The sequence below is a fragment of the Dreissena polymorpha genome, chromosome 2 (genome assembly GCF_020536995.1).
Source record: "Dreissena polymorpha isolate Duluth1 chromosome 2, UMN_Dpol_1.0, whole genome shotgun sequence".
In the NCBI taxonomy this organism is placed as follows: Eukaryota; Metazoa; Mollusca; class Bivalvia; order Myida; family Dreissenidae; genus Dreissena; species Dreissena polymorpha.
In genome coordinates this window covers 103421631-103434543 of record NC_068356.1, presented here as the reverse complement: position 1 = coordinate 103434543, position 12913 = coordinate 103421631, and the positions used below count along the sequence as shown (strand labels likewise).

The 12913-nt window shown below is 34.5% G+C and overlaps 1 protein-coding gene across 3 annotated transcripts in view; it reads right to left on the bottom strand.

Moving 5' to 3' along the window:
- Positions 1–12913, bottom strand: part of LOC127868329 (uncharacterized) — a 32868-nt gene that overhangs the window by 1566 nt on the left and 18389 nt on the right. For 2 of the 3 annotated variants that reach the window (XM_052409987.1, XM_052409982.1), the window contains exon 2: positions 1129–1221. The exons of the other annotated variant lie outside the window; for it this stretch is intronic. In XM_052409987.1, coding sequence (XP_052265947.1) covers positions 1129–1220 — 92 coding nt within the window. In that variant the 5' untranslated portion in view covers position 1221. The remainder of the gene's footprint in view (positions 1–1128; positions 1222–12913) is intronic. 3 annotated transcript variants of the gene reach the window in all.

The window sequence follows — 12913 nt, the reverse complement described above, 5'->3', positions numbered from 1 at the left end:
TAGTAGTAGTAGTAGAAGTAGTAGTAGTTGTTGTCGTCGTCATCGTAGTGGTAGTGGTAGTGGTAGTGGTAGTAGTAGTAGTAGTAGTAGTAGTAGTAGTAGTAGTAGTAGTAGTACTAGTAGTAGAAGTAGTAGAAGTAGTAGTAGTAGTATTAGTAGTAGTAGTAGTAGTAGTAGTAGTAGTAGTAGAAGTAGAAGTTGTAGTTGTAGTAGTAGTAGTAGCAGTAATAGTTGTAGTTGTAGTAGTAGTAGAAGTAGTAGTAGTAGTAGTAGTAGTAGTAGTAGTAGTAGTAGTAGAAGTAGTAGTAGTAGTAGTAGTAGTAGTAGAAGTAGTAGAAGTAGTAGTAGCAGTAGTAGTAGTAGTAGTAGTAGTAGGAGTAGTAGTAGTAGTAGTAGTAGTAGTAGTAGTAGTAGTAGTAGTCGTCGTCGTCGTCGTCGTAGTGGTAGTGGTAGTGGTAGTAGTAGACGTAGTAGTAGTAGTAGTAGTAGTAGTAGTAGTAGTAGTAGTAGTAGTAGTAGTAGTAGTAGTGGTAGTAGTAGTGGTAGTAGTAGTGGTAGAAGTAGTAGTAGTCGTAGTAGTAGTAGTAGTAGTAGTAGTAGTAGTAGTAGTAGTAGTAGTAGTAGTAGTAGTAGTAGTAGTAGAAGTAGTAGTGGTAGTAGAAGTACTAGTAGTCGTCGTCGTCGTCGTCGTCGTCGTAGTAGTAGTAGTAGTAGTAGTAGTAGTTGTAGTAGTAGTAGTAGTAGTAGTAAGTAGTAGAAGTCGGAGTGGTAGTAGTAGTCATCGTCGTCGTTGTCGTCGTCGTCGTCGTCGTAGTAGTAGTAGTAGTAGTAGTAGTAGTAGAAGTAGTAGTAGTAGCAGTAGTAGTAGTAGTAGTAGTAGTAGTAGTAGCAGTAGTAGTAGTAGTAGTAGTAGTAGTAGTAGTAGTAGTAGTAGTAGTAGTAGTAGTAGTAGTAGTAGGAGTAGTAGTACTAGTACCGTATACAAAAAAGCTATAAAGTACATCTCAAACTCTTCCAAATGTGCATTTTTCAGTCATTCAGTTACGGTCACACTGTTTTCATATGTATACTAAGGAAGAAATCAAATAATATTGTGTCTAGAATTATCAGTTTGATACGGAAACTTACCTAAGACTTTCTACGGATTGTTGCAGAATGTTGCGAAGTTCATTTTCTTGAGCCATTTTCATGTAATTGTACTGATCGAAATGTTGGAACATTCTGAAATCAATCGGCACCATTACATACACAGTTATGAAATTTCAGATTGTAAATTACGGGTCTAAACCTTGAGATGTGTGACTTAAATCTGCAAAATAAAACAAAAGATTTCGCATCTCATGCTCCCTTACCGGTACCTTATGAGTTGACAGTTCCACTTAAGAACAACTGTGACAATACGCACCAGAGGCTGAACCCTGTGTACAGTGGGCCGGTATAGCCGTTTTTATTCCGCGATAAAACTTTGGGAAGGGAGAGGAAAATCACGATGCGATAGCACGAGATAACTTTGATATCATAATCTCGTCTCTTCGCGTCGTGATATCGTGTTCTCGCCCTTGATTATTTTCAAATGTAGACACTCTGAGTTTACGTATTTGAATTACGATATCGCATCGTTTTTGCACAACCTCTCATCTTGGTTTCGCAGTCTCGCGTCGTATTCTCGTCCATTTGAATTTTTATCTCGCATTATCTCATCGTGATTTCACACTATCAATCTTACAAGAATTACAAGGGCGATAACGCAAAACACGATGCGAAGAAACAATATAACGACGTTACCTCACGAATTACAATGGGAGATTGTATCAATATGGTAAAGCAAAACAACAATACGAGATAACGATATAAATATCGCATCGTTCGACTCCCGAAATATAACCACAATTGCAATTTCGCATCGTGAGGTTGCGTTCTAGCATCTTGATGTCACATCTTCGCTTCGTGTTCTTGCCTTCTTGCTCACGTACTACAGAGGTCGAAATTACGAAACAACGTTTTTCCCAAACAGACCACCGCGCAAATGTCAGCGGAGGGAGAATATTTGAGAAGGAATATTGTCTTCAGTCAAAGTCGGACGCAGAGTGTTTCTTCCTATAATCAGTTTGGAAGCGGCGTGAGACTGTATGACTGTTGCCATTACTTCTGATAGCTGTTGTACAATCACCCTCTGTCAATTAATAATGCGTTTTGCATGGAATTGCATAGTCAAAAGGGTGGGTGGAAACGACAAGCCGCTGGTCATCCCCCGCTGACCATACAACTTGAATAGGTCATAACTCTGGGTCGAAACATCAATTTAGTTTGATGACTATCTGAAAACCTCCTATGCGACAGATCGTGCAACAAATTCAACACAGACGTGGGTAGGATGCGAAGACTACATACCAGATTTAACACCATCAAACTAATAATACCCGTTTAATTTTTTAAAGGCTGTGTTTTAAAGTCTATAGTATTTCAAATTGATCCCTTGTCAAGTAAGATCAATAAATCAATTGACGTATAATTATTTATTCTTGTACGATCATGACTTGAGCCCGTTTTAGTGCTCCGAAAAAAAGAAATGGACATGTTTTTGACACCATGTCGAGTCGACATATACAACTGTGGTTCGTAAACGTCGCGACTGTGTTATCATCGCATTTCACTTAAATTGAATAATGGCATGTGTCAGGAATGACTTGTACGGATATCTCCTCCATTCGCAGTGAAACCAAAAAGGTGCACAGTCTATCATAATTGTGAGGGAATGATGTGAACGTTTTTTTAATGCATGCCAGTTTTTAGGGATTCCTCACATTAACAGTTCGTTATATTAACATTGACTAAAGAAAAACAAGGTCCAAAATTGTACCGTGCTGACTGCATAATCGGGATTCTTTTAAGACTAGTAAAAGGCTTGTCATACAATAGTTGTTTGCTTTTTAAACATCATACGCAATATTACGTCAATGTGTGATCATTTTAATACTTGTATTTTTACTTTTTACATTTTATTTTATATAATAAAAATAAATTATTCTGAAAGGAACTGTTAAATAGTACTCAACAATATAGGTCTTGTGTGTTTATTATCCATTAGCTCGTATAAGATTTACAATTATTAAAATGCATTTAAATAAAAACAATATTGAAACGTCAATTATTTTAAAAGACTTAATTTGTCATAAGACTTTAAGTCTGATCAGCACAGTTATAGCTCCCATACGAGGTTTGCATAGGAACCTAAATGTTTAAAATGTTAATTGTCCCTGCAATAAATAAAAGTTTGTACTTTATTACTCATTTCAACTAATTAGTAAACAACATAATTGTCATGTGTGCATACATTTTCTTAAAGCTGATATGTAACTCAAATTTGCTTGATGCATGAACAACTTACAACTTTAATGGGCACATTCTTTTTCGTTATCTCGGTCATTATTCATGCCGTTAAAAACTCAATACAACAATAGCATTTGATAGTAAAACGCTTAGTCCATTTTCACAACAGAAAATAACGACCTGACCAAAACGTGATCGTGTGCACGCTCACTCAATATTCTATCAAAGCGTTCAAGCTTCTGAAGTCCTTAAATGTCATGACAAGTATGACAAATGAACGGAGGCATGCTCAAACGAAAATTTAACATGCTGTTTAGCACACTATAAGCCGATTACTAACATTAAGTTTCAACTCTTTAGAATCATTAGCTGTTTCAGTGTGCATTTGTAAATCATGATTGTACAGGGTATTATAATTGTTTTCTCTAATAAACGTACTCCAAAATTCTCGATCAGCTCGTTGAAATTAGACACGTGTTTAAGTACGATTGATACTAAAGATTAATTTGAATAAGATATAATATTACTATTGTAAATTATGTTTATGTTTATGCAAAATGACGCGTATATGATGAAATGGTATTTTTTTAATGGATTTTTTTATAGTTAATGTTTATTTGTTTAAACGATGACACTAAGTATATATTTTGACCATTCCAAAGAGCAAACATGTACTGGTTGCTAAAATTCGACTGTAAAAGGATTGCATGTATGCACAGCCACGCCGCACAAATATATCTACCTTACTGCCTAGCATTAAAACGACCACAATAATCTTTTTGTTTAATAAATCAACACATTTGACATTGTCTTATTTTTGTCCTAAGTGAATCAAAGCAGTCTATATTTGAACTATGAATTGAAACTACATGTTTAAGTTAATGACTTTAATGACCCTATGTTTAAATATGTATGACAATTCGTTTACTGTTTGGTATGGTAGTAGATAAAGAATACTAGTTAAACATGTGTTTAAGAGATGATGTCTTGTTATTATTGCGATAAACCTAAAAGCTTGTGTTTAAAAAAAAAACTTGTAAGATTTTTAGTTTTGATATAAGTATTAAACACATCATCGAATTTTCAGATCTCGCTACCTTATCTGTGGAAGCTTCTACGAATCTTACATAATTATTCGAAAAGAAAATTAGCAATATTAAACATGGCATAGCATTTTCCGATCTCGCGACAATTGATGGAAGCTACAATAAACTTTTCATATTTTTGTATCAATTACTATTTACGGGTTAGTGTGATATATTGTGTTCATATTTAAAGAGCGTTTTGAATTATTAATAAGAGCTATTGTCAACATTACAAAAGAAGTCACTATCATTGCCTTGTCCGCGTTGTTTACGATATCGGATACACGAGCAATTTACCACTGATCATGCAACACAGATCAGACAAGACAAGTGGGTTCTCTTAAAGGGGCCTTTTCACAGATTTTGGCATTTTTTTTAACTTATTCATTAAATGCTTTATATTGATAAATGTAAACATTGGATCGTAAAAGCTCCAGTAAAAAATCAAGAAAAAAATTAAAAAAGGAAAAGAACATTGCCCGGAGCAGGTTTCGAACCAATGACCCCTGGAATCCTGAAGTAAAAACGCTTTAGCCTACTGAGCTATTCCGCCGAGTACACATTCTTGACGTATTTTATACCTTATATAAGCAATCTTCGTAGTTTCACACAATTTAACGACAAAAACAGAACTCTCCAAATTATTCAATCGTTTCGCGTTGCAACGCTTTATAATTTTTAGGTTTTAAAATCGTCAAAAGATGCATATAATGGCTATATTAGAGCATGGTCAATGTTCAGTATTACTGTTTCCTCACAAATATCATAACTCAAACGAAAACTTACGAATCTGAAACAACTTTTTTCAATTTTGTCAATTTACCAAAGCGTGAAAAGATCCCTTTAAATACTATTTTAAACAATATCTCGCTATGTTTCCGTCTCACATTGGCTTTCCCCCGAATGCCTAGAATCAAATTGCCCATGGTATACGCGATTTAATTTTTTATATATATATAGGTATAAGAGCTACATGCGAGTGACCTTTGGTAGAATTATATAATGTGGAAAACATACATAGTCCTGTACTTGTGTTAAACACAAACACACACGCACATTCACGTATATATACATATACCAAGAAGAAATGCTGCAACAGGTGGCTATGCTTTTTATTTTACCGAATATATATGCTGTACTTTTGACAATTAAAAAGTCGAACGCACAGATTGTTTATGAACATTAAGCGCTTATCAACTTTGTTTAAAACAATTAATGAGCGCATATCATTCATAAGCTTGAACGGATGTTTTGGAAAAATATAATATCTACTTGTTTTCGATCACGGTCGGAGTTTATAAAAATGTGTAGGAGTTTATAAAAATGTATTGCCCAATGTTTTATGTTACGAAGGAATGGTCACATGAGATGTAATACAATTTCTAAAATTTCTTAGAGCACTGGGAAGGGATGTCTTAATTTTCCAATCTTTCTTTCTATCAAACAGCAGGGAAAAACTGTCTTATTATTGCAGTTTTCTTCACCGTGTGAATAACTCACTTGATATCTACATATTGTACACTCGACCTATCAATATTATTAACAGGATAAAATAGTGGAAATATACATAATTTCACCGCGACGCACTTGTTGCCATTTGCAAACAAGTGATATATTTCTAGATAGTTCACTTGTGATGCGTGTTTTAGAGCCAGTGTAGCAATTTTCTAATTCCAGAGAAATTCCAAATTAGTCTAATTTAGCCAAAAACATCGGAATAACATGATTCAATGCTTGTCTTTTCAGGTAATGTCTTTCAATACTTATGTTAACAGGGCCATAAAGGTCGATACTTTCCTAGACATATTTTAATCAAGCTACTTTTATCATGCTGAAAGACCTTTTAAAAACCATTAGATCGGTATACCATGCAGCAGAATTCATGTATACCCCAGTAATGAGCCTATTATATGGACATTGTTTATCCTTAAGGATGTCACTAACATTTGATGCCAATTATGTGTAATTCACGTTTGATACTGACAGGCGAATGGCCGTTCGTTGATCGTTTCCTGACTTTACTATTCACTTTTTTATTTTATTTTGAAAAGGTACAATTCTGTAATCCTAAATAGACAATGTTTAATTACATGGTTGCTATTATAAATATGATTGTTTCAATGTTTCATATAAACTCGTTCCATATTATAAAACAGACTCGAAATGCATTATGCAATAAAGTCTTTCAAGCATTTTGTCGCTTTAGTATTTGTAAAAGCATTGTTCTAGAAAATAGCAACATAAGTTTATATTTCAGAAATGAATCGCGCAAAACTTGATTAAAACAGTAAAAAGAAAAACAATTCAATTTGATAAAATATCTGTTATGCGTGCTATAGTGGTAATATATATTCACATTCTGAGAAAACTGGACATAACGCATGTGCGTAAAGTGTCGTTCCGGATTAGCCTGTGCAGTCCACACAGGCTAATCAGGGACACAACTTTCCGCCTTAACTGGATTTTCGTGTAGAAGAGACTTCCTTCAAACGAAAAATACTAGAAAAGCATAAAGTGTCGTTCCTTATTAGCCTGTGCGGACTGCACAGGCTAATCTGGGACGACACTTTACGCATATGCATTATTCCAAGTTTTCTCAGAATGCGACTCATTTGATGATGTACAAAGCAAGTTTTAGCATTGGGATTATTAAAAACGTTGTCCTTGCGGCACACCGCCCACTTTGTGTATACTTACAAGTATAACATGAAAAATGCACACAAACAAAGATGAGATATAACTTTCGTAAAATAATAATCGTTCGTATTTTATTCGTCGAACGCTTTGTTTGTTTAACCTAAAATATTATTTCGTACAGACTTTGTGTTATTTCTTAAGTTATATACAGCGTAATAATACGCTTCATCGTATTTAAAAAAAATATGTATAAAATGTATAGTATTGTAATTGTAGGAAAACAATTTAATTCCAACTTAATCAAAAGCAAGATGGATCAGACCCCGTGCATTAATGGATTTTAAGAGGCTGGTTTGCGATGACATTGCATACATTTGTGATGAAGTCCAACGTGGCATGTTGGTTTTCTGCGATAACATTTGGTGTTTAATGGGAATTTCAAAGCAGCCTCTGTCGAGGAAATTATGAATCTTTTACATTTTAAATGAGCTTAATAATAGTAATGGACTTCCATATGAGATGTGTATGAAATACATTAAAATACTATTGTTTATACAATAAGATATTAGATTTTAAAAAATGAGAGAATAACTACAACCCCAACCATGATGTGTCAGTATAAACCCATTTATGCCTAGTGGACTCTCCCATCCTTCTAAATTGAATCAATTTATTTCCAAAATTAGGGATGTCTAGTATACTTATTTCTATATTTAGAATATTTTTTTACAGAAATTACTTTAAGTAAACAGCGCATACACTGATGAGACGCCGCATCATGTGCTGTTTGCCAAGGCCTTTTTTCTAGACGCTAGGCATAAATGGGTTAAAATAGGCATGCACTTTTAAAGGTATCGCCCCTCATTTTCGGACTCTTTCGAAGCTAACGTTTGATTTTAGATCTTTTTTTCTGAATTACAAGAACTGAAGAATAACCTATCACAATCATTTCACTTCACTATTTGTCATACTGGCAACATGTAAGTATATATACAATTATAATAATAATAATAATAATAATAATATTATTATTATTATTATTATTTTTTTATTATTATTATTATATTATTATTATTATTATTATTATAATCATAATAAAAAACCTATTATTATTATTATTATTATTATATTATTATTATTATTATTATTATGACAACGATATTACTAACGCAATTTGAAAGAAAAATATGTATACAGTTAGCGCATAAAAATATAAAAATATATAATGTTAAAGTTATCAGTAATTATTTTTTGTATAACCTATTTGCTTACGAATTTCTTAAAGAGAATTTATAAAATGTAAAATACCTTTTTCAGGTTGCATGTAACACTCGTTAAGCGGTAAAACCCCGTAAAGAATAAACACCAATAAGAGCCGCCATAGGAGCGTTTTGTTCTTCCAGTTCATCTTTGGTCTTCTGCTACACTGACTGACGTCTGCTGCCACTACAAGGAGTATTCTCCGATAGCGCTCCTACCAACTTCCGGAGGGGAAATGATTTATCCGCAGAGGGCCTGATGCTGCATCGTACGCTCGAAATTGGAATCACTATTTCATAGATTTTAGGGTTACCGAACAATTCTTTGATAGGTCGCCTTCACAGTTGAAATGTTCCAAAACAACACAGATCTAGTGTTCAAAGTCATGAAACGGTTTATGATATCGGAAAAAAACGAATTTACGTCAGAAAACTGTATTGTGCGTGTTTGCCATAAGTTTGATAGTTAGCACTGACCTCTATTTCCTTTTTCACAAATGTATAATGTAACACGCGAGCTTATTAAAATCTGGGTTCCACAGACCAATGTCATGTGGAGCATTTCAATAATTAATAGGTAAATAACATGTTTACACGGAAACCCTTATCAAGTAATTAGTTGATCGACATTATTTTCATAAATTATAAGCGTTCATTAGGAAGGCTAGTTTAATAAAGTACCTGTACCATTGTCATGCTTGGTAACTAAATAAGCAAAGCGTTGGGCACAATTGTTATCGAATGCGGAAACTTTGATGCGCGAGAGGTATCGGACCGGACTGAAGGAATGCTGTGGGACTCAATAAGTATGGTCGTATGGTATAACATTGTCCAATGTCCAAATACAAAAAGATTACCTAATACGTCAGATACGCATTCCTTTATGGGTATACAATAAATGACACTTGTATTACGAAGTTTTATTTCTATATGCTCGAACTGACATAACAGACAACGAACAATTGAACAACCATTTTGCTTGATTCGAACCACAAAAGCAATTTATAGAGAATACTAGGTTAGCGTTGAATACAGAGAAGTTAATGTTGCTTAGAACGCCGGGAGCGCGAGCCTTGGCGAGCGCTTTCGGTGTTCGAGTCGAGCAACATAATCAACGCTAATCCTAGTATTCTATTTATCCCCATTAGATTTTTTTCAACGTGAAATTTAACATAAATAGAGTCTAATAACATAACACTAATTTTAAATTCATCTTTAAAGCGCCTAAAATCTAACAAATGTAACCATGCGTAGTGATTTATTTGTTCTGGTACGCAAAATAGTCTTTAAAAATTTCACACAAAAACTGTTAAAACGAGAAAAAATATCACCATATGCCTCGATTCAATTTTACGCAGCATGCAAATGTAACACATTACGACCGCCAAAAGAAGATTTTACTTAAATATAATCATTTTATTTTCAAAGAAAATGATCAAAATCCAATATGGCGGCGATTGCAACTGGCAAAATGATGTCGATTTTAACATACATGAACATGTAGATGTACACACAGAGTCGTTCTAAACATAAATTATCAAAAACCTCTACTCGGCCTATTTTTTCATGGACGCTGCAATTTTGATGCCGTCTAGATCAAGCCTTCAATCCTGTCGTTTGTGACCCCAACACAAGATTATCCGTCATAATTCTATTAAACTTTGCAACACTTTTTGCAAACGGATTATTCTTACTGAATAGACTTCTTGTGATACAATAACAAAAGCAAAGTTATTCATCAAAGAAAATACCCCTACGTTACCTTAAATCCAACAAGCAAAACAATTCGAATAGACTATGAACCAAAATACACACCATCAATATTTTAACACACACAATTTCACATCCAAATAGGCACGCACATTCTGACAACATAACACGAATACTGTAAGCTAGATCTACATGTAGATCAAAATCCTTCGTCTCACCGGTGCCAACCGAGGTAAGTAGTCCATAGAATATGCACTTTTTCATAATTACATCCAGGATAAATTAACACGAAAAAAATGCGCGTCTTCAATGTTTTATTCCCAGACATCGCATACTAGTTTCGTGTACACCAAAATATGACATCACATATTTTTGGAAAATGACGCAATAAGTATGTCATTTATGACGCCATCAATCAGCTGATTCATTATACGGATGGCGAAACATTATGTCCCTTAACTAGATCTAAAGATTGAAGGTCGCATAATTTTAAAGCTAAGGTTTTCTCGACTCTAGAGATTTGTTATGAACAATCATTCAGTGGTAGAATAAAATGTAGTACGTGCACGCGACAGGTATATTCAACAAGGTGTGACACAGGCTAGTTTATTCCATGAGGTGTTATACCGTCAATGTCGGTATAAAAATGGGATAAATACCAAACATATTTTATTTTAATAGCCCATTATTCCTAGCGGACTCTCCCATCCATCTAAAGTGGATCATTTTATTTCCAAATTATGGGTGTCTAGTATATTTATTTCTATATTTAGAATATTTCTTACAGAAATTCCTTTAAGCAAACAGTGCAGACCCTGATGAGATGCCGCATCATTCGGCGTCTCATCTGGGTCTACGCTGTTTGCCAATGCCTTTTTTCTAGACGCTAGGCATAAATGGGGTAAACATGTACTCATTCTTTGTAAGGTAATTATTTTGTTATGATTAAACTCAAAGGTTACAACCGAAATGACAAGAAAGAAGGATGAATGAATTTTAAGTTTGTTGAAATTTAAAAACATAAGTATCACTGTTATTGTTGGCTTATTAAATAATGGACACACATTATTCTGAACGTAAACATAACTTGTGTAGTTAAAATAATTGATAAGCGTCCCGAGAAAAGGGGGTTTAATGCATGTGCGTAAAGTGTCGTCCAAGATAAGCCTGTGCAGTCCGCACAGGCTTAGCAGGGAAAACACTTTCTGCTTTTATGTCATTTTCTGTTTAAAGGTAGCTTCTTATTAGCGAAAATCCAGTTTAGGCGGAAAGTGTTGTCCCTGTTAAGGCAATGCGGACTGTACAGGCTAATCTGGGTCGACACTTTACGCACTTGCATTAAACCCTCTTTTCACAGAGCGAGGCTCTAACAATTCATCATAGTTTTGGGTATCCTTAGCTTGTTAATATTGACAGTCTGATGTCTGAACTCCTTAGATTCAAAATCAATGTATCAATATTTCCAAACAGACAACAAATTAATAAATGATCACGACTTATAAATATAAGACTTCAATACGCAATAACAGGTACACACACAATTAAATAGAATTTTCAATTGATCATAATTTGCAATAAACATCAAATAGTAATCAGCCATTTCTTACTGGATTTAAGCTCCACAAAACCTGGCTATAGTTTCAATACTGATCGTTTGTTAAGTATTGCAAATGAAAACATATGCATGACGGTTAACTTTGTATAATATCTTCAGGCTCTAGATCAGCCAGAGATAGACCAGATATTGGCATCCACTCAACGAAATACCAAGTAATATGGTACATTGGATTATGCAATACTTGATAAGTTGTGTCTCACTTTCTCGAGCACGTCTATTTATAATTATAAGTGGTATTTACACTAATAATACAACCGTAATTGCAATTATCACTCTTATTAATAATGATATTGCTACACGCGTCATGTTTTTAATTCTTTCTTGATCGATCTGCACATCTGTAACCGATGAATGAGAAGTACGTCTACTTAAATAAATATAAAGCCTCAACAGTTTAAAGTTCTCCGAAATCAAATTATTGTAGTGCGTTGTATTTATAAGCTAGTATTTTCTTTTTTGATTTGGAAGATTAAATTGACATTTTGAATCGGTGCATGGCTATCTTGAATATCGTCTACAAAATGGTGGCCGCATTTTTGTGTGCAATTTTTATAACCATAAACATGTAAATTCGAATGAAAATTTGCAAATGTTTGAGAAAATATGTGTTTCCGGAAAATCCGCCATTTTTTTGAAACCACCGCACTACACATGGCAGCTGTCTTTTTAAAATCCGGTTCACTAGTGAAGTGCTAAACAAGCACACATAAACACGCACGCACGCTTGCTCTATCGAGCGTACCCCGTTCATGATGTGGGAGTAACGCTTCCGAATGGACAACTCTGTTGCCTCCTCCTTAGTCATAGTGGCCGTGGCAACAGCTTTTGCGTTTTGCCTGCAAACATAGTCAGACACTTGTTATGACAGGTAGAAGACTAAAAATATATGCATGCTTGGGTGTAAATAGAGAATACTAGGTCGGTACCGAATAAAACGACGTTTATTTTGCGAGGCTTAGAACATCTAAACCACGAGCCGAGAAAAATAAACCTTCGCTGTATTCGGCACCGACCTCGTATTCGATTTATCCCATCAATGTTCATAGTCGTCAATTATTTCTTCAAAAATAGAGAAATAGGAAATAGAACTACACGGAAATTCCAAAGTTATTTTAAGCAAAACATTGTTTTATTATTTTATTCGTGCCGAGCCTGATATATTACAAAACGATCGGGCACAAACCTGTTTTTCTGCTCATCATACCTCTACGTCCCTGATTTTAAAAGAATAATGAAAAAAATACTAAACAACTCCGGGGGGGGGGGGGGGGGGG